This window comes from Penicillium longicatenatum (assembly GCF_028827895.1).
Source record: "Penicillium longicatenatum strain IBT 33135 chromosome Unknown contig_7_segment0_segment0, whole genome shotgun sequence".
Taxonomy (NCBI): domain Eukaryota; kingdom Fungi; phylum Ascomycota; class Eurotiomycetes; order Eurotiales; family Aspergillaceae; genus Penicillium; species Penicillium longicatenatum.
Genome location: NW_026643124.1, coordinates 1,800,311 through 1,824,346, shown reverse-complemented (window position 1 = coordinate 1,824,346; position 24,036 = coordinate 1,800,311). Strand labels below are relative to the sequence as shown.

The 24,036-nt window shown below is 47.6% G+C and overlaps 4 protein-coding genes across 4 annotated transcripts; 2 read left to right on the top strand and 2 right to left on the bottom strand.

The window, feature by feature from the left end:
• Window positions 1-1,882: 1,882 nt before the first annotated feature.
• N7484_010941 (permease of the major facilitator superfamily) lies at window positions 1,883-3,718 on the bottom strand (the record flags this gene model as incomplete). Its single annotated transcript, XM_057121328.1, has 4 exons — window positions 1,883-2,231; window positions 2,284-2,530; window positions 2,582-3,192; window positions 3,252-3,718. The coding sequence occupies 4 exons, from the start codon at window positions 3,716-3,718 to the stop codon at window positions 1,883-1,885; spliced, it is 1,674 nt and encodes a 557-aa protein (XP_056967082.1).
• Window positions 3,719-6,758: 3,040 nt separating this feature from the next.
• N7484_010940 (recombinase RAD51) lies at window positions 6,759-9,905 on the top strand (the record flags this gene model as incomplete). The annotated part of the gene is made up of 7 exons (XM_057121327.1): window positions 6,759-6,803; window positions 6,953-7,739; window positions 7,801-7,836; window positions 8,648-8,709; window positions 8,787-8,866; window positions 8,950-9,017; window positions 9,094-9,905. 7 exons carry the CDS (start codon window positions 6,759-6,761, stop codon window positions 9,903-9,905), a joined length of 1,890 nt encoding a protein of 629 aa, XP_056967081.1.
• Window positions 9,906-10,310: 405 nt separating this feature from the next.
• On the top strand, window positions 10,311-14,424 carry N7484_010939 (nucleoporin Nup120/160; the record flags this gene model as incomplete). Its single annotated transcript, XM_057121326.1, has 3 exons — window positions 10,311-10,953; window positions 11,032-13,176; window positions 13,229-14,424. The coding sequence occupies 3 exons, from the start codon at window positions 10,311-10,313 to the stop codon at window positions 14,422-14,424; spliced, it is 3,984 nt and encodes a 1,327-aa protein (XP_056967080.1).
• A 1,383-nt stretch (window positions 14,425-15,807) lies between these two features.
• abcB (uncharacterized protein) lies at window positions 15,808-20,857 on the bottom strand (the record flags this gene model as incomplete). The annotated part of the gene is made up of 8 exons (XM_057121325.1): window positions 15,808-16,072; window positions 16,292-16,666; window positions 16,726-16,806; window positions 16,866-19,317; window positions 19,376-19,655; window positions 19,705-19,931; window positions 19,982-20,519; window positions 20,630-20,857. 8 exons carry the CDS (start codon window positions 20,855-20,857, stop codon window positions 15,808-15,810), a joined length of 4,446 nt encoding a protein of 1,481 aa, XP_056967079.1.
• Window positions 20,858-24,036: the final 3,179 nt, after the last annotated feature.

The following is a 24,036-nucleotide window of genomic DNA, read 5'->3' as shown; positions in this document are numbered from 1 at the left end:
GGACTGGAATTATGTTGGGAGCCATTATTTCCTTCTCATTGTTCCACCCAAGGACTGGGGTAGTGATGGGATCACTACTGGCCTTGCTCTATATGACCATTTATCGAGCAATACTAAAAGAAAAAAGGACAGGTTGTAAGTAAATTTCTGGTTTTCAGTGTTAAACCTCCGCAGTATAGTCTATATGTGAATCGTCTCGCATCTACCCGGGCGAGCTTCTGGCTACGGCAAATCGGTGTCATATTCTACCATGTCCCAGAGGATAAGGCCAGATACGTCCTCTCATGCCATAAGTCCCTGATGTTTCAATGATGAATAGCTTTGGTTAATGCTATGGCTTTGTTAGCTTCACCAAACCCAGCCGGTTCCTCGAATGCCCGTTTACGGCGAAAATTCCCACGGAATACGGCAATATTGAATCTAGAAGTTCGATGAGTACTTTGTAAATGTCTGTCTATGTGCTGATTAAAAGGGTGACAATCACGCAGCGAAGGACTTATAGGATACTTAGACAGGCTGTCACCAAGGCATCGATGGACATGTCCAGCGATAGACTTCCAATCCAACTGTATTCCTCTTTTCTAACCATTGTATTTGGATTTTGCCTTCGACCCCTAATGAAAGACTAGAAGAATGCCTTTGACAATGTGAGACTACTTTCATTCAAGATGGACTAGACAAGATTCGTCAAGGGCTTCTTCAAAGGAATGTTCTTGTTGTTTCATTATACAAAGAAATGACAAAGCGAATGGACAATGACATTATTCTCTCCTTTGGCAGTACAAAAGGTCGATTCCTCTCCCTCAAGTTTTTAAGAGAAAAAAAAGGACTAAAAACATTGACAAATTCCACAATGCTAAGTCACATTTATCATCCAGATCAGTTTGTGGACTCGGATCTTATGCAACAATTAGAAAAGACTTATGATCTCCACAATGCCATTCGGATCATCGAAGCATACGAAAACGGAGCGTTTCCTTATGCTCGAATCATTCTAGCTCAAGGTGGTGAGTTGATCGTCCTTCAAAGCCCAAAGAGGCCTCTCCCATCTGCTCTCGTTGGACCCATCTTAGAAAGCCAGCTCACGCCTTTTGATATAATCATTGATTCTCAGAGTTTTCATGTTTCAAGGTTGAATCCCGCATTCGCGCTGCCTCGCATGCTGCTACGTGATCGAGTCCAAAGCTATGATTTCGAAAATGAGCAGATATGTGTGATAACTCATAACATCCTCGATCTTGACACAGAAATTTGTGTCCTCCCCTGTGGGCACTGGTTCGAACAGTCTTCGATTCAGACATGGTTTTCAGCAAGCCCCAGTCCCACCTGCCCTTTATGCCGCTTGACACTATTCGAAAAGTACAATAGGCTTCCAGATGAAACTCTTTGATCATATTACTAACCTGACTCGGGTAGAAACGGTTCTAATTTAATTCAGCGAAAGTCGAACAACTTTGACATAACTAGGAGTCCAAGATTGTCTCGTTATAATTGAAGGAGTATTTATATGTGTCCAATAATGTCTATCACTATCCCATGTTCTCTTTGTTGACTTTGCTGATTATCAATGATTTACTTTGTATTATCTTTCTGCCTTCAAATTCCAGATTAGCTCACTTCTATTGGACAAGCTTGTGGGCCTTGAATTGAATTTGGATCCACTACTGAAACTTGCCGATATCAGGAAGGAAGCGTAAAGAGAATGTTGGAAAATGTATTGTGAAAATAAATAAAAAAATGGATATAATCCAACGATGCCCGAAGTCGCTTGTCTATCCATCATTAGGTCATTATAAACCAACCCATAAAAAGTATAACGTCCAGATCACGCAATATCTATCTACTGTCTATCAAAATTCACAGGTGGTTGTATACTGCCAAATTATACAGCCACAGGACCGCCGAGTCGGTCCTTAGGTGAAGCTCCTTTCCGGCGGACGGCGAAGACTCCAATGACGAAGCCGAGACCCGCGAATCCAGTAGAGCACCAGAGTCCGGTTGAGTATTGCTGGGGGAGCCCGTGTCCTTTCTGTATATCAACTGCTGAGGTGGTTGCGGCGGAAATGGCGAGAGCGACTCCAGATCCTATTTGAAATGCTGTGTTGAGCATGCCACCGCACAGGCTTTTCACTTCAACCGGGACACTTGTCAAAATAGTGGTGCTCGTCGTCACGAAGATGAAAGACACGGCCGATATACTGATGAGTGATGTGGCGAGAGTATTGATCCAGCTAGAAGGATCAGTAAGACTTCACATAATCAATGATAATGGGGGACTCATACAAATTCTCGGTGATGGTAGCTGTCACGGCACTTGGTACTGCAGCCAACACGGACAAAACCAAGCCAGCAATAAGGCAGTACTTTGCATTCATGTACTCAAGAAGCTTTCCGGTCCCCAATGACACGATGAATCCTATCGCACCCATTGGCAAAAATCGAATGGCCGTGTCGCCGGCCGACAATCCGTCTACCTGTTGAGCCATCAAGACGATATAGTAGATGACATTTTGGTAGCTCCCATAGCAGGCTGTTCAAATTAGCAAATGCTTCATAACTCGTGACTGGGCAGGCAACTCACTGAATCCAGCAATCCAAAGACCGGCAAAATTGGGAATAGTCCAAAGAGAAAGCGGCATCAGTGGGTTACTGATATACTTCTCGTATATAACAAACCCAACAAGGAATCCCACGGCCAAGACCAGGATCGAGATGATGAATGGGTTACCCCAGCCATAGCGACCACCACTAGAGAGTACAAATTGCAGGAGAATAAGACCAACTGTCGACAAAACGGCGCCAAAATAGTCCATTCTCTGTCTGTCCTTGGTTGCCTCACGATCCTTGGGTAGCACGATCAATCCCAAAATACACAAACAGCCAGGAATGATGGGGATCAGATAAAAAAGGTATCTCCATCCCAATGACGAGGTGAGAAAACCACCAAAAATGAGACCGGCACAAAATCCAACTGTTCCGGAAGCAGCATAAATTGATAGTCCGCGGGTTCGGTCAACACCTGTAAAATAGGAACTTATAATTCCAATGGCGGACGGGACGGTCAATGATGCCCCAATGCCTTGAATGCCACGAAAGATCGTAAGTTGGATAAAAGACTGGCCAAATCCAATAGCGAGTGTCCATATAGTAAGCCAAAATAGGCCCAAACACAAAATCATCTTTCGTCCATATCTGTTGTTGTTAGCGAAGGTTTCAGGCATATCAGAAGGCAGCATTTCGTGCTTTCTCACCTATCAGACAAGGACCCGGCGAGTAATAAAAATCCGCCAAAGGCCAACGTATATGCAGAGATCATCCATTGTAGGTTGGTACTGGACACACCGAATTCTTCTTGGATGGAAGCCAGTGCCATGTTTGAACTTGTCATGAATACATTGTCCAGAAATTGTGAGCCTGAAGTGACCAGCAAGATCATAGATCCTCTCCATGACCCCAGTCGACCATGTGTCTCTGTCTCCATCGGTACCATTTCCAAGTCAAGGTCGATATCCTGTTTCTGTAATGAGGGGGATCCCAAGGAACTTGTAGGACTCTCTAAGGACGGTGTCCTTGTGACAGAGTTTTCCGTGGTGACAGGGATAGATCTAGTGGACTTAGGATACTTGGGAACCGCGTCCCTTGAGTCGACACCATCTTCGGTCGATATGGTGTTTTGACCATTATGCTGGCCACGGCGAAACAGGTTGAAAGTCGTCATTTCGGCTGTGGAGCTTGAAATTTTTTTTCTTGCTGTTCAAAAATCAAAGGTGCATGAAACTCACTATCATTTATAACAATTATAGAATAAAGAAATTCGGAGAAGAAACAAGGTATGAACTATGTCCGCTGATAAAAAGTGGGTATTTCTCTTCTGCCCCTCCGTGAAACATCCGTGTGGGCCTCTATCGCACGCAATCGATATTATCCAGATTCCCCCAGTGGTGACAGCTAGCAAGGGCATGTGGATTAGGCGTTCGTGTCTAAAAATGTCCCCACTAAAGCTTATACACCAATCCAAGCAGACTTCTAGGTTTGAATCATCAAACTCTTACTGGATTGGCGAATTTATCTTCAATATCTGATTCTCTCACATGGTAGCTCTACATTTCTTTCTGAAATCAGAAGTGCCATCATTCTGTGCTCATTGCTTGGCTTGTGTTTCAACGGTTCTAAGCGGCTGACCTGCCCGAACTGGCTTTTGGTGGAGAAAGGGGCCCAATCATTTCAAATGATATTATCAGTCGATCTCCAATTGACAATCATTGCAATCCTTCTGAAGATCATCCGACCAAGGGGTTGTCGATCATAGATATGATTCGCTTAGCGCAGATCTACAAGGGGCTTAGCTTGCAAGCTCTACTGTATGTACTATATGTACTGGAGAGCCCAGAGAACTAACTCATTGGTTTCTAATTAGTTTATTTCGGATCAGATATCTAATGCATAGCAGTGGCGATATTGAAGAGCACAGTTCTGTAGAAATAGAACAGCCAGAGTACCCGTATGAGCGTGGTTGTGCTTATTGCATCGCCTGTGAAGAATAGCTGACACAGCACATGGAATGGCTTTGGGGCAGGTATGTCTAGGGCTTGCGTAAGAAAATACTTAGGTATGTGCGTGGTTGGCTAATTCTAACGCATATTCACTGGCAGGGGTGAGTTTATCCTTCGGGCGGCTGTATGTCGATCGTTTCACCCAGGAATCTGCTGCGTCATGTTCTTGGGAGTGTGAAGTTTTGAGTTGCGCGTCGTCCCTCAGATTCTCGGGGAAGGGGAACCCCTTTCTCGGCTTGCCGTGTGTAAGGGCATAACCCGACCTCCATGCCTATATTGATTCTCCTTTATGATGCACGACATGATAGAACATCATCATTTCCTTTGCGCAAAAATAATAGGCTAATTGTGGGCTTGTGATGTGGAATTTGCCCACATAAGGAAAGAATGTGGCGTTAACCTCATGATTAGGGGGCATTCAATGTTTGCCGCCAATTTGCTGTCCTGATTTTTTAACCTTACTAGTAAAAGCTTACCACTTGGAAGACTCCGGCCGTGGCACCGGCCTCAAACTCTTCACTAGCAGGGTTATATGCCGAGCAAAGTATGTCATAGATCAATGATATCAAGGTAGCCTTATCCTTATGTGGGAAATTTACCGCTAAGGCTAATCACAGCAAATACACCACCGCCCTCCTTCCAAAGATTTTTCGTCTGCTCAATTAATTGTTCTTATGCTACTCCGTATTAAGACAGGCGAACGGTGGTGAGACTCAGTATCTCACGTCCAAGAGGTGCCGCGATTCAATTAGAACGTACCTCGGATCAAAAAAGTCTTACAAGGCGGCCCATCCAACATTTGGAGTTAAATAGAAATAGTTGAATATATTAAGAGGCGCGAAATGGACGGTGGATATTGGCGTTGACAATGAGTCGGCTATTTAATTTCTATCCTTGTCCCGAGACCATGTCACATGATCGACGTTAGGGACTTGTTTTGAGATTTCCCACCAGGCTGACTGTTGTAACACCCATAACTCTTTCCTCTTCGGGACCTCGCATGACACACAGAGAGGAACTTCGACAATTTTTGGGCGTGTAAAATCTGAGACTCGGTTGAACATGCAGCAGACAATTGAGGGCAATTGAGCTTCTCATTGCAGGGTTAATGAACTAGTGGATCTACTTATTACTGACAACCTATTGTATACTACATTTACAACCTCGTGAGCCCAGAAATTACTACGGAACGTCCAGGTGTTTGCAGCGGAGCCCCGGGGCACTCCGGGAAGCGCTAGACCCAGGATAGATACACTAATCTGCATTGCTTCATCCCAATAGATCGAGTATCGAGAATTATGCATAATCAAACGTTGTAGATATTCCAACCCCCAGACTCTAAGATTTCCCGATCTTTCAATGATGTGGGTGGGATTAGAGTCATATTACCTACACTGTAAAGCCTGGCTGCTAAGGTAGGCAAAATGAAGTAATCAATCAGTAGGCACAGCAATTGATATATATTTGGAGGCCAACAGGTGTGAACACATGTGAACAGACATTTAGCACTTCAACCTTGATTAACCACTGATTTCCATGCGAAACTCCAAGATTTGAGAAATCAATGAAATCCAAATCACCGTGTATTGGTCCAAAAACTCATGACTATGTTTATTGTCGGGGTGTGACTTGGAAAGGGTTTGGTGGGGCGCGCAAATGAGGTTAGAAAGAAGGGGGTCATATAGTCCAAATTGCAGACACAAACATCAACCAGCACCAAGTGGTCGAGCGGAAACTCGACTATCTCATCTTCCTTGGTCTAGTGGTCATGATTTCCGCTTGTCATTAACACCGATAAGCGCGGGAGACCGGGGTTCGATTCCCCGAGGGAGAGATTTCTTTTTGCTTTTTATGTATACAATGTATCCATCCACTTTTGCATGGAACCATGTTTTGGGGTTCTTCTTTAGACCCCAGTTCACCTTGTTTTGTAAAGTAGAAATATGACTTTTAAATAAGACTACACCGATGAAATTCACGCGAGACAACATGGAGAGGACGATGTTGCTGGGCAGAACTCAGAGTTGTTTTCATTTGATATACGAATAGGCAGGCACACCCCATGAACCACTGGTATAATGAGTGTAGACCACGAGTCATTCTGGTGCAATACTCTTTCTGCCCTTAATCCTTCCCTCTTTGCAGCCTGCCACATCATACACAGCTCTCACCATTGCATGCGCGTTCTAAAACAAGTGAGAGACCATGGCATTCTGGGTCACCTGGCAGTTATGGGAAAAGCTGAGTTTTGTATGAGATCTCTCTATACCTGACATCCATTGTGACCATGCTCTAACTTGCTAACAACCAATCAACTCGGACACAGGCATTGGCAATTCTAATAGTGCGACACGTCTCTCCTTCTAGCATGATCAACGGAGTACTGACTAGCTCTCTAGATTATCGTGGTCATATACGGCTTCTGCGTTCTCACGTACAGGAGATGGAGCATACGCAGATATGCCGCGATTGAGGCACGCCAGAAAGAAGAGGAAGCTGAGTTATACCCCATGCTCAAGAGAGATGACATCCCTTTTGGTGCTCGAGCCTTGGAGAGAGGCGTGCGAGTCTCTGGCATCTGGATCTCCAGTCTCGATACTTCAAGCCCCAGTACTCAACCCAGTCTTCAACCCAGTCCTCAACCCAGTCCTCAACCTAGCCCTCAACCCAGTCGTCAAACCAGTCATCAACCCAGTCCTCAACCTCCCGGGACGCCTGCCAGTAGAAGCCGATCGCCCAGTCCAGTACTGAATCCAGAACCGAGACATGTTCCCATTCGCGCCCGCCCCTTCACCTGCTCGCCCCCAGCGCTGCATGATGACCCATTCCCCTCTCATGTTGCTTTACCGCGTCATCATCGTCCTCCTGTCACCCAGTCCCGTCACGATATCACCGGGCCCAACATTTACAGATATGAATCTTACAGGCCCCGTGTGGTTTATCCACCCGCAACGATAGCAAGTGCCCCAGTTACCTATAGCTCCTTCAATCATAGAAGTGAGCTCTTCGGGAGCCATGAGAAGCGGGCTAGTTTCCACAATAGAGTCTTGCGTGCCAGTCAGTTGTTTGATTCCAGAAGGAGCAGACCAGGAACGAGCGAGCAAGAGGAGTTTGATCTGGGATCATCCAGCCACGAGAATAATTCTCGTCCCCAATTCGAGCAGCAAAGGGCTTCACGCATTCATAGTGAGTGGACGACGTTGCGTGATAGAGACATGAAGCAGAGAAACTAACGCATACTTTGAAGGAATCCTTCGCAGACGGTCATCCGAGGAGTTCAGACGTAAGATGAGCCAGATCTTTAATGATAAAATCCACATGAACATACCCGCCGAGAGACTCCAGTTCGACCCTACGTTGCAAGAGACCCAGATACGGAGATTTGGAACGTCAATGCTGTCGTATTTCAGGTCATGAAATTGTTGCTCTCGTGGGACAGGCCAAACCACGAAGGTTGGGTTGGCGCACACCCAAAGAAGGGAGATAGACTGGCCATGACACTAGCAAAAGTAAAGCTTAAACAAGTTGGGTTTTCGGGGAATCATTGGAGTCAATCTCTAGATTTGTCGCGTGACTACCAGAAGAGGATCTGGGACAGCACAATGCTTCTGTTTGCGTGAAAAACATGTATTCTTAACGTCATTGATGAGGATCAATGAGTATCATTTGCCACTATGAAAAAACACGTTTCATACCTCCGCATGGCTTGGTAGCCTTAGGTTAAGAAACCCAAAGTGGCGATAGTGTTGTTGTTGCCTTTCAGTCAACAAAGCCACGTGACTGCGCGACAAATCGAACGCGTCCATTGGAAGGAAACAATTAGACTCGCCCAGAAAATCCCCGGCTTTGCCACAAACAACTCTTTCTTGTGGGCCACGGCTGCCTGGTGACTCATTCCATTCATTCGGAGATCTATTTTATTTCATCCCGGAAATCTTCTCGGAGTGTGCACCGCGGACCAAAGTGCACATCGGGCTTGACGCGTGCTCGTGTATTGGGGAATTCTCGACCGCCAACGAGCCGATCCCAGTGACTGCAGCTCTAAATCATCGATAATAACGCCGCAAAAATGTCGGCCGACCATGAGATCCAAGGCGAAATGGATGAGAGCCAACTGCCGGGTCCTGGTGCCCCAACCCCGCTCTCTGCGCTTGAGGTGAGCGAGGTCTTTTCCGATGGAATTGGATAGCATCCGCAATGAAACAATATAAAGTACTAATTGGCTTCTATTAGGGAGTCGCGGGATTGAGCGGAAGAGATATCAAGTTGTTTGTCGACGCTGGGTACCACACCGTGGAGGCAGTGGCTTATACGTATGTCTCCAACGCAGCAGCTGGAATTACTCCAGGTTTGCCCTTTTTGGCAGGGTTTTTGAACTGATACGGGAAACCACCAGACCGAAGCGATTGCTGGAGCAGATTAAGGGAATTTCGGAGCAGAAGGCCACTAAGATCTTAGTAGAAGGTAAGTCACCATGCGGAAAATCGCGTAACGCCCCTGTTCAACGTATAGCAGGTACTGACTGTATTCTATTGGATAGCTGCAAAAATGGTTCCCATGGGATTCACAACGGCAACCGAGATGCACGCCCGACGAAGTGAGCTCATATCGATTACAACAGGATCCAAGAGGCTCGACACCCTGCTAGGTGGTGGTGTCGAGACCGGTTCAATTACCGAGATTTTTGGTGAATTCCGAACAGGAAAAAGTCAGATCTGTCATACACTCGCGGTTACCTGTCAATTACCCTTTGATATGGGTGGAGGCGAAGGAAAGTGTCTCTACATCGACACGGAGGGAACCTTTCGACCTGTCCGGCTTCTTGCCGTGGCACAGAGATTTGGCCTTGTGGGAGAGGAAGTCCTCGACAATGTGGCATATGCCCGTGCCTACAACTCCGATCATCAGCTGCAGTTGCTCAATCAGGCGTCTCAGATGATGTGCGAGACCCGGTTTTCGCTTCTCGTGGTTGACTCGGCGACCGCATTGTACCGAACGGATTTCAATGGGCGTGGCGAATTGTCATCCAGACAGACACATCTTGCTAAGTTCATGCGCACATTGCAGCGCTTGGCTGATGAGTTCGGCATTGCGGTGGTGATCACGAACCAGGTTGTGGCGCAAGTTGACGGTGGCCCCAGTGCCATGTTCAACCCCGATCCCAAGAAACCTATTGGAGGTAACATTATTGCTCATGCCAGTACAACCCGACTCAGTTTGAAGAAGGGTCGCGGTGAGACTCGAGTGTGCAAGATTTACGACAGCCCATGTCTCCCAGAAAGTGATTGTCTCTTTGCAATCAACGAGGATGGCATTGGCGACCCTAACGAGAAGGACATGGAGAATGACTAGATGACTGAGGTCTTTCATCATTCATCATTGTTCCTTCATTATGGCTGACACGATATAAGTAACTTGACGAGCCTATCCAATATCCATCTGTATCTACCGTTAGTGCTGTGATTGATAAGAGTTTTGGTAGAATAGACTTTTTATTCCACATCTGACCATTTTTTCAATAAATCTTCAATATGAAATGCATTATGCAATAAGTATATTGATCAGTGGATTTGATTGTGCAGTTCTGTACGTAGAATGTATTTGTGTTTATTGTTGAAGTGGGTAAAGTCCACGGTTCAACCGCGCCAAGACTTTGTTTTTTGAGAGCTCCAGCTTTCCGCCCTGCAACTCTCTCCCGCTTCAAGCCATGGGAAGTCTGCGACGCTGAATTAAGTGCAGTTCCCCGAGCTGTTCACCATGGCGAAGATTTACAAGGATACCAGGGTCGACCTCCGACCATTTTCGCCCACCACTGTTGCTAATATCCACGTTTCCCCGGAGAGCGCGGTTCGACGGACACGCTTTTCGATCTCATCCACACCCACACCCGATCACGAACTCCCCATCGCGAAAGACGAAGACGAATTCTCCAGACGCTACCTTGCGACACAAGGAACGGTCTATTTCCGCAAGCGCAGAACCTACCCAAGAACGTTCGTGTGGAGAGTTGTCAATGACAACCAGGTCTTAGAGATTCAATGCGCGGATCTCACCAAGGCTGGCTCGGAGCAATTCGAGTACAATGTGACCCTTCGATTGAACTTCCCGGACCAGATTCTCCCATCGGGTGTTGCGCTGGCGGACCATGAGGACCATGAGATTCTCAGTGTTTTTGTGATTACGGCCTCGAAACAACTACACACATTCTCGCTTCGCCCGGAGTTCTTCAGAAGACCTGACTCAATTGACGAGAATGTGTCGGATTGGTGCAAGACATGTGTCCCTGCACCTCTCTCCTTTTCCCACCCTCACCGACTACACGCCAGCAGCCCGCTCGAGCTATTCATCTCCCTCGACAATGGTGCCCTTTTGCGACTGACTCGGAGAGCTGGGGATGACGGTAAGCTTTGATGTCTTTACTATGCGGTCTTTGGTTATGGCAAATAGAGAAAGAGAGACTAATACCAAGCTTGGCTAGGCTCACATTGGACCCCATTGACATTCGACGAACGAACCTGGGGTGCCTCAATCCGTGGCCTCGTGAAATGGAACGTACCCTCCTCGCTTCGACACGACGGACGAAACCTCGACTTGAATACGGCCAATGCCATCACCACGACTTCTGACGAGACCTATGTTTTCGCGATTTGTCTGAATCATACATTGAAGATCTGGAATCTGGCCACGAACAAGTTGGTCGCAACAAAGGACCTTTTGGGCCGTCCAGTTGATCCTGATGTCCCTCCATATACCCTGAACCCTGCCGAAACCTCTTTTATTCGGGTATTCAATGCAGAGAGAGCTATGGATGGAGGCCATCGCTTTTACGTGGTGACATACTCTCCATTTGAGGATGGACGGTTCAAGTTCTGGGCTGTGAAGGGAGGCCTTACATCTGATTTGGTTATCGAGGATCTTTACGCAGAGGCAATCTTCCGGCCAATGGATCCTGATGTCACAGGAAATATGTTCTGGAACATCGCTGATTTCCAAGTAAAGCCCATGGATGAAGGCAAGGGCATGGAGATGTGGGTGCTTTGGAGAAACCATGGACTCTATCAGCTATACACTCTTCACTTTGATCTCCAAACCTTGGTGACCGACTGGGAAAGCAATTGGGTCTCGACAACATTTGAGGCTCATCGACAACAGCAACTGCCTCCTCCAACTATGGATGATGTCGTGGATCCGACAGAACGATGGCTGGAATATCTTATGCACCCGAATCGATACTTGCCAGAAGTTCTTCAGACTGCCTTGTCCATTTATCAGGAAGCCCTCAAGCCTTTGTCATCTACATCAGCCGGTGTTCTGAAGAAGGATGTGCCACTAGCAGAAAGATTGTGTTCTACGATCACAGCCACAGTTTCTCTACGTAAATATGCCGAGGACGAGATGGGATATAGTCGGTACCGAACAGACACAGATGCAAAGTGGCGTCAATTCTGGCAGGTTGCGGACGATCTCAATAAGCGCAGATTTGAGCCGGTGTCTCTGGCCTACGATTCATACTTTGAAATGCCGTGGATTCTTCTATCCGATGCTTGTGCTGTGATTCGGGAATGCAATACCACCGAATTACTTACGCACAACTCCGGTGCGGAACTTGCTGAGCAAAAGCCCAAGATCGCTGATCGTTGGAGACATCGCAACTTGAGTGCCGAACTTGGAAACTTGTACGAGCAAGCATCATCGCTGGTTAAGGTTGCTGCAAACTTCCGGAAGCGATTCTCTGCAGAGCTTGATGCCGCTTGCCGGGCTGCTCTCGACATTGAGATCTATAATGAGCCATCCTCATCAATCACCGACCGCATGGACGCATTCCGTGAGCGCTGTGAGTTTGCGGATAAAATCTCCAACAAGACCTTTGATGGCCTAGTTACAGCCTTAAATGAGAATTTAGATGCCGAGAACTTACCTGGGGACGCTTTTTATGCCATCATTGAGACTGTTCCTCTTGGATTCAATGGCAAGGACTCAGAGCTCCTTTCAACCTCATTTGGTGCACGAGTCCTTGTCAGTGGTTCCCTCGAGACTATTCTCTTGAATCGTCGCATTCTCTACGAACTGTTAATTCTGGTCTCATTTGTGGATGGGGAGATTGAGCAGGGAGGGCGCTCTAACTTTGACGGTGCTGGCCTATTTTCTGCTCTCATCAATATTCTTCGCGAGTACGAAATGATGTACTGGCTGAGCTCAAATGTCCGAACGCGCGCCGATCAGCCTACAGACACTCGCGCAGATACCTCAACACCAATTTTCTCTTTGAAGGATTCTAAATCAAAGACCAAAAACCAAAGGACGGTGACTATCCTCGAGGATCTATTCGTCAGAGACATCAAGCCACGTCAAGCAATTGGGTTGCCCCAGAGCTATACACTGACTCTGGGGATTCGGGATGTCCTGGCTTGGGTCACCCGACCTGGTGAGGTTACATACGCGAATGCATTGGCCTATATTCAGTGCGATCTCATTGCGAAGAATAATATCGATCTCGCGTGGGATTTCCTTCGTTTCCAAGCGAGCACATCCTGGGCGACTTACGTCAAGGGACGTTTGCATGTTGCGATGTCAGAGTTTGACACTGCTGCCATTTACTTCCGGAAGGCAGCATACCTGCTTTGTAAGTTGTCTGATCTGAGTGTGTTCTGTCGTCTACTGACTGTCCATTATAGCTTGTGGCAAACCCCTGGGTAACCTCCATGAAATGTCCTCGACGCTTCTGGACCTTGTATCGGTGAACTGCTTCCACAACGGCATTCCCAAATATTACCAGCATATTCTTTCCGTATTCGAACGAGTTCGGTCCTTCTCGCATGTCGCTGACTTTGCCAGCCTGGCGCTGCAGGCCCTCGACTCTGAAGCATGGGCTGAGCAGGATCCCGAGTACTCAAGTATGCGGACAGACCTACTTTCTCGACTGTTCCATGCATCTCTCAAGACCTGCCAGTTTGACCAGGCGTACTCCGCTTTGGCCCGATACCAGGATCTTGCTCTACAGAGATCCGCTCTCAGTTCACTTGTCTCCACCATTCTCACTGTCTCCGGACCTGGACGCACAGGTCTCAAGCAAATCCTCCGCTTCCCTACCTCTCTCGTACCCAACATTGCTTCATACGTCGATGAAATCCTCGTTTCACTCGCCCGCAAACAAAATTCCTTCCATTCATGGCTGGACATTGACAACAATGAGGCCGAGAGCTCGCCCGATTACCACCGTATCTTGCAAGCATACCGCATCTCTCGCGGCGACTATCGCGGTGCGGCTGAAATTGCATACCGCAATGTTCAACGTCTACGTCAAGCCAGAGATACCCCCTCCTCCGCTGTTGTCCGTGGCAAGAATCAAGTCGAAGAAGCTGTGCCTGAAGATGATCAAGAGAGTAAAGAAATCCGTCATGAGTTGCTATCACTGATCAATCTCTTGGCCTCGGTTGACAAAAGCGAGGCTTACATTCTTGTCGAGATCGGACCATTGGCCTCCTCTGGTCTGATTGCTGATTCTTCACACACCCGTAACCAAGGCCCCCAGGCCGACAGTGACGGTAACGTTTTCATGGATGATGCGGACAACATGGGATCACCCACCGCTTTCAAGACAAGAAGCCGTTCTGGTAGCGTTGCCTCATCTACGTCTGTTGGTCGCCGCGGAAGTCGTTCCTCTATCAGCAATGTACGCAATGGTGTGTCGTTCAAGCCTGCCACCGAACGCCCCCAGGAACGCGTGATCGTTACACTTGAACATCTGCGTCGTGAATACCAGTCCGAACTGGATCGTGTCAGTCGTATTGAGCGTGGCGATTGGGAGTTTGGTCTCCTTGATGAAGATGAGGAGGAGATAGATAACGATGAAACGATGATTCTCTCGTAGATGGGTGGTGACCGCAATTTACCCATGAAACCACAGGGCGTTGAGTGCGAGTGCTTTCCGTGGATGGATGGCTGGTATCCTCAAATGAGCTTGACAATTTTTCTTTTCATCTATTATCCCAAGACTTTATTTGCAGCTGGAGGTTGACATCGGTGGAGTTCCAAGCATTTTGTTCCATATGGTTTATTTTTCTTCAGGTAGTTCGAATGTTTTGTGCGAAAATAGGATTTGGCATAAGGTTTTCTAACCACGCTTTTCTCATCCCAATATTGCTTCAACCAAGGTACCAGGAATCTTAGAAATGCTAAATACCAACCTTGGAACCTTTGTTGCCCACCTGGTAGGTAGGCGAATATGTTCGTAGGTACGCGCCCAATGTATCTACTTCCCAGAAGTGGCCAACCATGCTTTGTCCTCAGTTCGTCCAAGCAGCTGCCTTCGTGGGAAGTCAGCGAGCCTGGGAAGAATTGGTATATCTATTGAAATATGCTTCTGACAGCTTGCATAGACAGTTCAGCAATAAGAGGTGTTTTTCAAGAGTCAAAGTTGAATATAACGTGGGGGGCGGGGGTATATAGCTGATAGATGCCCGTTGACCAAAGTTGCTTGATGCGGATATATATGTCATGCGCGAGAATCCCGATTTTGAGAATTAACAAACAAACCTTGGTCCACTTAACGTAATTGAAAATGTTCAAAAGACCTATCCATTGACGAACGTAGGAAAGACAGCCATATAAAAGAGAAAGAGGACTGGATTACGACGAACTGACCGAACGACCAAGATACTGACAGGCTTACTAGTAGGGGCCTGCCATCCACTTGAAGAAACAAACTTCCAAGGCTGGAATCTGTGCACTGAAAGTTACGGCAGTAAGAAAAGACCAATAGAGGAAGAAAAGTATCTCAAGTATAGGATCATTCAATTTGATAGTCAAGTCATTGCCTTGTATACCATTAAAACCAAGCAGTTTAGTGCAGAGCGCACCAGATTATAGACAATCCAACCCAATGAAGTTGCCAAGCTGTCACCAATTATCCAAAACGTAGATGAACGAGAGTGCGAAGAGAATATAAATCCAAAGTGGCTCATAAGGCCCCAATAAAAGATAGTCAAGAAGAGACCCATCCAAAGTGTAAAAACAATCAAAAGTGGCCAAAAAAATACAAAACGCCTGGCAACGATTCTTGGAACTCTTGTATGTTGACGTCGATATGTACCGTAAAGGAAAGTAGATCAGCGCGCCAAAACAAAACAGCAACCCCCCCGTAGCATCAGCTCACAGGGGGAAAATGGCGAAAAAAGGCTGAATTTGTGCAAATGCCATGCAAAAGGGGGGTAAGAGGTCAACTCCAACACAAAAGCCATCGGGGCAGACGATTCTAATCCGAATCTTCTGACGCCATCGCGCTCGCGTAAAGTTTACTGAAGTGAGACTTGGGCTCCGTCAGCAAGGCGAACGGCTCACCGACCTCTACGATCCGGCCGGCGTCCAGCACCACGATACGGTCATAATCGAGGATTGTATCGAGTTTGTGCGCCACAGAGATAATCGTGTGGCTGCAGAATTTCTCACGGATGACGCGTTGCATAATCTCGTCTGTTTTGGTGTCGATGCTGCTGACGATTAGCAATCGTCCTGCGTTTCTGCAAGGGGGAAAGGTGGGGGTTGCGAGGCGCATAGATCTGAGCGCCATGGCGCTCGGATCAAGCCGCATACATGCAGGGGATGACAGGCACCAAAAAAAAAAAGCAATAATGTCGGTTAAAAAGGAGAAAAAGCAACTATGATGTGAGGAAGTGGATATGTACTCGAAGCGAGGGAACACGTCAGGGGGTGAGACAATAATGGAGAGGATCACTTACTTGCTGGTCGCCTCGTCGAGAATGAGGATATTGCCCTGGCGAAGGATTGCCCGCGCAAGACAGAAGAGCTGCTTCTGGCCGTGTGACAGGTGGATCTCGTCGATATCGGTGTCTAGGTCGCCCTTCTCTTCAATTGCAGAGAGGAGCTGCACGGTCTTCAGGGCGCATGTGATGTCTTTGTCTGTGCATGAACCGGTTGGGTCAGCGTTCAGCCGAACGCTACCCTTGAACAAGAGCGAGTCCTGGGAGACTCCATTGATGCGGGCGCGAATTTCCCGTCTCGGTAGTCGGGAGATGTCCTCGCCGTCCACCGTGATGGAACCATTCGTAAGCTCAATCATGCGGAAGATGCTCATGATCATGGATGTTTTGCCACTGCAGTCATTGTTAAATAGGTTCATACTGAGAAAGCTATTTGGGCTGGTTTTGCATACCTTCCCGTTCGGCCGCAAATGCCGACCTTCTCACCGGCTTGGACGGTCAAAGACACTTCATTGAGAACCGGCTCCGAGGGTCTATTCGGTAGGGTGTTAGTAGGATGCACATGATAAAACTAGAATGATAGACGCCGCACCTGTAGGCTGCCGAAACCGACTGGAAGCTGACTGCACCCTTGGAGGGCCAGTTAGGAGGAATTCCTCGATCTTCACCGGGCTGATCCTCGGATTCAACAGTTTTGGTGAAGTCCTTGATGCGCTGAATGGAGCCGATGTGGGTTTCTAAGTTTGTCCAGAAAGTGACCGCAAGCTTGATAGTCTGGCTGAACTGGATAACGTTGAGGAGTGCAACGCCGACAGCGCCGGCGTTGAGAGACGTGCCGCGGAGGACAACAACCAGCACAATCAACAGTATGGCAATACCAGCAACGACGAAGTCAAGTGAGAGAGTCAACCAGCGCTGAATGGCAAACATGTAGTAGAATGGGCGTTGCGAGATATCCAGAAGCTCAATATTCTTCTTCTCCATACCATGCTGCCAGCCAAAGGCTCGCAGAGTGACGAGTCCCTGGAGACAGTCGGTAAAGTGAGAGAATAAGGGAGCCTTGGCCTCAAGGTCTAGGTACCGTAGTTGACGAGAGGTGCGCAAGTAAAGCTTCTGAATGAGGAAAAGGATTCCAAGGACAATGGGGAAAGAGATAGCCGCATACTTTGACCCAACTCCGATAAGAGCCATCTGGGCCATGCAAAGAAACAACGTTGCGATGGTATTGATGGCCGCAATAGGAAGGTCCATGTCAATGAGCTGCAAGTCCTGGCTGAATCTGTTAAGAATAGAGCCGCTGTCAGTGGTGGAGAAGAACAGCATAGGCGCACTTAGAACAGTGGTCAATAGTCTGCGGTGAAAAGACTCTCCAGATCTGGGAACCATGGTAATGATCATTTGCCAGGAACCAACAAGCAGACAGATCATGGCCAGACAACCGAGCATCACGTAGATACCAAGATAGTAGCCGAGCTGGGCCCTGGGGTGAGCTGTGTCGGACTCAGCCCACCACTGCACCCAGATAGTGGGGAAGGAAATGGAGAAGACAAAACCAGCCATAGCGACAACAAAGACCATTGCGGGGACCCATCCGATAGCGTTGATGTAGTAAGTGTAGATTCCAAGGTCTCCACCAGTGTCACGGTGCTCAGGTTCCTGAATAAGGTCCTCTTTCTCCTTTTCGATCGAGTCAATGGTACTGTAGCTAGGCGACTCGGAAAATCGCTTAGGCTTATAGTCCCAGTCAGGTGCGAGGAGTCCAAAGCTCGAAACATAGCCACCAGTCTTGGTCAGAGCGCTAAAGCTTCCCTGTTCCATAATGCGACCGTCGGTGTCCAAAACAACGATATGATCAGTGTAAGGGAGACGTTTGACAGAAGAAGAAGCAACAATCATCGAAGTACCAGTCTCTCGCAGAAGTCCCATGTGTCCGAACAGGCTGTGGAAAATGTGGTTCTCGGTGGTGGCATCCAGACCACTCAAGGCATCATCCAAAATGATAATCTTGCGGCGAGCATAAACAGCACGAGCGAGAGCAATACGCTGACTCTGGCCTCCACTGAGGGCAACACCTTTGCTTCCAATAACACTGCGGTCACCACGAGGGAAATGTCCAAGATCCTCTTCGAGAGCACATGCCTGAAGAACAGTCGCATACCACCTGGGGTCATAGTCTGACATGGCGACGATACTATCCTTGATAGTACCATTCATATGCCAAGGAGTTTGATCACAGAAAGCAACACTACCGGAGGAAACCTCAATCTTGCCATCGGAACAGGGGATTTCACCAAGAAGCGCCTTGAGAAGAGTTGACTTGCCACAACCTGAGGGTCCAATGATCATAGTAAAGCTTCCACGAGGAACGGTAAAGCTGATATCTTGCAGCACAGGCTCCTGGTCAACAGCCCAGCTAAAAGTGCCGTTTTGGATCATGGCAGAATTGGTAGTAGATGAGGACGAGCCACGCTTGAAAGACTCGACCGACTCGGAGTTGCTTGATGACATATCCAAATCCCCCGACTTGGAGAGAAGCTTGGCCTCACCCAGATCCTCTAGGGAAGGTAGAAGAGGAGATTGGCGTCGGTGGTCGTTGTGATCTTCCTTCTCAAGGAATTCTTGAATGCGGACGAATGATCCCACTGATCCGGCGTAGGACATGAGAGCCATAACCAAAGTCAAGAGCGGATCTGAAAGTAGAGAAAAGAGGGCAAGAGAAGTGTAGACTCGGGAGACTGTCAGGGAGTTGCTCGAAATGCCCTCATAGACTCCAAAGGTGAAAATGGGAGCGAAGATGCGGGTCAACCATGCGAATCCCATGTTCCATACCAAGAGGGTACGGAATTTTTTAGAGATGGTTAACTCATCAATACGCAGACCATGAACAAATTTCATAAAGGAGTCTTGCAGTCCGAGCATTTTGACACCCTTGATGGATCCTAGCATGCCAGACGTGGAAGAAATTCTCTTCTCAATGGCTTCCAACCACTTAGCCTGGTGGGCTACCACGAAAGACATACCAACAAGAGACCCGAACAGTGCGACTGAAAAACGTCAGTAAATAAAGGAAAATAACGCCAGTGTTTGCCAGTGTTTACTTACGAAGCGCCACAGCAACAGGGACCACACAGGATATTCCAAGTTGTCGCTCCAGAAGATAGATCGCAAGTCCAATCTCCACAGAATTAGCCCAAATCTCGTGCATGGTCTGCCATCCGTTGGTAATTCTCTCAACATCTGCGCTCATCAGGGTAAGGGAGTTGGCGGGATCAGCATTGCTGAGAGTCGTAGTGCTGGCTTTCTTATATAGCATCGTGACCAAGATTCCACGAGCCATTGTAATTCCACGGTAAGTGTTGTGTTGGTACTGGCCCATTGCAACCTATCGGATGTCAGTAAAGTGTGCCCTACGAAGGATAGTAGGTACATACACCCAGACCAAGATAAACCAAAGCATAAGCTCCAATCATTCCGTAGCCAACGTTGTTGGTGGCACTGTTGACCGGCTCGTTAAAGTATGAGAGTGACCTAGTCAAGAGTAGAGGCTGGCAAAAGTTAAAAGCTACAACGCATGCTCTCGCTGGAACAGCTGTGAGAAGAGGCCATTTAGCAGCCTTGAAGCACTCCCATTGGAGAGAGTTGGGAGTCTTTGTTTTCACTGTTGATGGTTAGTATCACTCCCATAATCTCAAGATTGATCTCATTTACCTTTGCTCCACTGCTCCTCAAATATAGCTAAGAGCCTTTCAGAGCTCAGCTCCTTGTCCAAAACGAATAGGTCCTCAACGGAGATATTGCTGCTGAAGCCGACCTTGAACAGCGGGTTCAACCAGTAAAAGACAGCTTGACTGTAGAAGCCGGCTGTCGCCTCAGGAGGGTAGCCTTGATACTCCGATTTGAGGATGCTCCTCTTCTCCACTGCTTCCAGAATACCAACGAGCAGCTTGGCACCCACCGCGACGCTGGTCACGGTTGCAATGATATCATTGAATGAGTCTGCAGATCGTAGCCACAAGGTTCTGGTCCGTGCGATATCGAAAAGCAGACTGCAGAACAAGTATGCGTTGAGAATTGAAGAGGGTCGGACCGATCGTGTGTGCTCGGCATATGAGAGTGCCATGAGGCCCAGCACACCAACGGTCAAGATTGCATTTGTGGGGAGCGAAGCCTTGGTTGCATCGGCAGAAGTCAAAGCCCAGAGGGCAGTTTGGGTGATTTGAAGTCCAAGTAGAAATATCCAAGCGGCCTGATATAGGAAATCGACAGAATTAGCGCAAATCTTTCCCCAATTGCAATGTTTCACTGCTTGTAGCCTTCTTGCATCGGAGAATTCTTAACAAAAGGAAAACTACTCACCAATTTCAAAAGAAGCAACCATGAATCAACGACCTTCAGGCGTTTCTGTGAGAGTTGAACAATCCGGAACGGAACCAGTATTAAGATTAGGGCGATTGGGAGTATCTGGAGAATAGTCTCCTCGAACAGCAGTGTGAAATCAAATCCTCCTCGACATGAACCAGCCCAGACGCGCATTGTGTTGTCGATCTGACGGCATAAAGCCGCTGATGAATTCGAGGAAGCCATGTCTGCTCACCAAGAACCATCTGATGAGTGTGAGGAAGGTTGAAGAAGAGAAAGCTCCACGAGTACGGAATTAAGAGAGTTCAAGAAGAGGTCGAGACATAGGGGGGCAAAAGCTCTAGTCTTGGGGTTCTAGATCAGATTCATCCAAAATAAGCGTAGGTCCCATCCCTCTGCAGGAGCTTACTACACTGCATCCCAAGAAAGGTACTCCCTGAGCTCCTATGGTAAAGGGCCTAGGGTCCCTGCAACCGAGTGGACATCCAATGCAACCCTCTCACAATGATATTTTTTCTTCGTATTTTCTTTTTCTATTACCATACTTTACTACCATGACTGCATGATTAGTTTCTGTTAGCGTATCTTGGGCCATGATGGAAGTTTCCATTTTTTTCATTTTTCCAAATATATATTTTTTTTGATTTTTTTTTTTAACTTTACTTTTTGGTAAGCCATGTCGGAGTTTCCCAGATTTCTATTCTTATTACACACTGGAGGACCAATCGGTGCCTTGTTTGCGGATGCAGAGGGACGTCTGATTGTTTTCGAATTACCCCCTTGGGGATGTGGGGGAGGCAAAATGGCATCAATAGAGCTTGACCCCCTGGAGTAAACAAATAACCTAAGTTAATCAAAAAGGCCTCACGCCGGACGCCGGTAGATTGAACACGAGGGAAAAAGGAGCAACCTTGCAGGAACAATGCAGTCATGAGCCAATGTAAATGCTGAGCTTGGAGACGGTGAAGATCTGTAGCTCCTGTTCAGACCAAGCCCCTACTTCCCCGAACGTAATAAAACCTAACTTCATGCGAGGGTGTCCCTTGTACAGCTGTATAATGTTTGGGGAAGATCCCTTGGTCGATCCCCAATGATGTAACTTGAAACAACGCAGCTGAGAAGCCATCACGGAACTTTCCTTGGTAGCATAGCAAAGAAAAATGAAGTCAGACAAAATGATGCCCGATATGGGGTCATCTCGTACGAGAAGTGCCGGTGAGGTTAAGGATTCTATGTGTCAGGCGTACGAATTGCCTTTTGCATTGGGATTAGCTTTACCTTGAATACGCTAATAAGCCATCTTATTGCGTGGCAGCCGCAACTCGTCTACTTTACCCTAGTTGAGATCAAGTTGCGATCAATTTCTTGTTTTTCTTCTTTTTGCTCGGCGTATTTCGATTACGATTATGAATTCAGATTTATGCTTACATTACCACCCGGACGGCTTCCGTCACTACTCCACTGATAGTACATCCACCTGTCACTTCCGGGATTTGCTTTTCGCAATCCACTAGTTAGTGGGGGCCCTGTGAATAATGTCGCTATTTTCGTAGTGGCTGTCACCTAATCGCTCGACGTTTGTTTTTTTGATCGGTCCCGGAGTAATTACTCGACTGAGCCTTGTCCAGTCGATCGCCGGATGGACCTGATCCATTGCTATTGGGACTGGCATGGCAAGACATGCGTAGCGACGTGGAAGCCGTAGGCCAGTCTGCTGCATCCGTACGTATGCGTACCTACAGCTAGTACGCCCCAGGAGCGCACTTCGTAAGCGAGGAATATGCAAGTTGACGGGGTTCATGGATCCTGTTTTTTCTTGCAACAGCGTGGTTGATGGGTGGCGACACGGAATGCATCCTCGTACTTTTCCCCCAGAAAACCCACAGTAAATTCCAAATCAGCTCCACTCTGGTGCTTATGGCAGACCAGTGCATTAGAGGAGAGGGTCATGGGAAAACATTGAAGTAAAGGAGGAAATAAATGGATCACGGACCATAGAAAGTTTGATCCCTTTCAGATCGGAAATATATATTTCCAAGATCTGAATTGATCTGTCAAGGTGTCAGTGCGGTCTAGTGGGCGATCCCAATATAAGCCTGCCCAGTAGATAACATGAACTACACTATATATTTCCGTCATTATTACTAGCGCCTCCAAGACTAGGTTGACGCGGACACCAAGCTTGGAACGGGTGCGGGAACCAGATGCTCGAACTTGTACTAGTGGCCCCATCGAGCGCGCAATCTTTACACCCAAATGGTTCGTGCCTCCATGAATTGATTACTGAACACGGTCCCCATCTTTTTAATGTGGAGAGTATTTGTTACGGTCCAGGCGTTCGTCCTTGGAATGGCGCCCTAGGACGGATGGCATTGTCTGCCGGTGTGGCGCTAATGTATACAATTTTTAGTCTAGAGCCACATTTTGTGGGCGCGTGAGGTTAAAGGCTCGACAGCCGTCAGAATTTTCCTCATTGCAGCCCAAAGCTCCAGACCCCATGGATTTGTTTGCTGACCCCCACTAAAAAAAGATCCCGCATTGTGTCAGTGGCGGTGCGTTGAAGAAAAAGCATGGTTGAGAAGAATGTCACAATAATTCTCCGTCCATGTGGCTAGCATTTCTTTTCCCTGTTTTTTTTTTTTGGTTCGGTGTACCTTGCTTTTTTCGCTTATATTTTCCCGGGTTGGACCACAATTGTTTGTTCGTAGGTTCCAAGATTATGGGTATCATCCGGTTTATGTGCTATTGATTTTAAACTGGGGCTCCTATCTATGTGATCCGATTATCTGATGTATCTCCTAAGGGACGCAAAGGGGGATAGAAGAGGATAGGGCAGCGCGGCCAAAGCTGCTGAGGGACGATAGGTCGATCAGGGCGGATCGACCCGCGATCCCTCTACGCCCTTGCAGAACAGCCATTGGGCGTACTAGCGTGGGAAAATTGGGGCCACCCATCCCTTTGGACGGTCGGGCGCCACAAGCCCCCACAAGTCTCCCTTAGGTACCTGTTAGCTCCAAATCCATTGGAATTGCCTGCAACTCATCGGCCGTGTGACCTGGTTTGGACTTCTGTCGCTAACAGCTTGGCCAATCGCATTGATTATCGTTGTTGAGTACCTCCCTTCCGTGGAGTCCTTCATGATGTACCTTACCCGAAGTCTTAGTTCTCACTCGAGAGGGAATGGCGGAGCTGGCCGATTTGGGGGTACACAGAGGAGATTGATTACACTTTTCTTTTTACGAACTTGACTGCAAGTGTCTAATCTCCCACCGCCTGTTCATGAATTCGGTTTGTAGCAAATCCGTCATCCTCGGAGTCCAAAGCCCTCAGAATGAGACAAAACGAGTCATCCAAACTACCCGATTTAGCCGGACGTCTCACCTCTGTAGGTCGAAGTCCGGTTG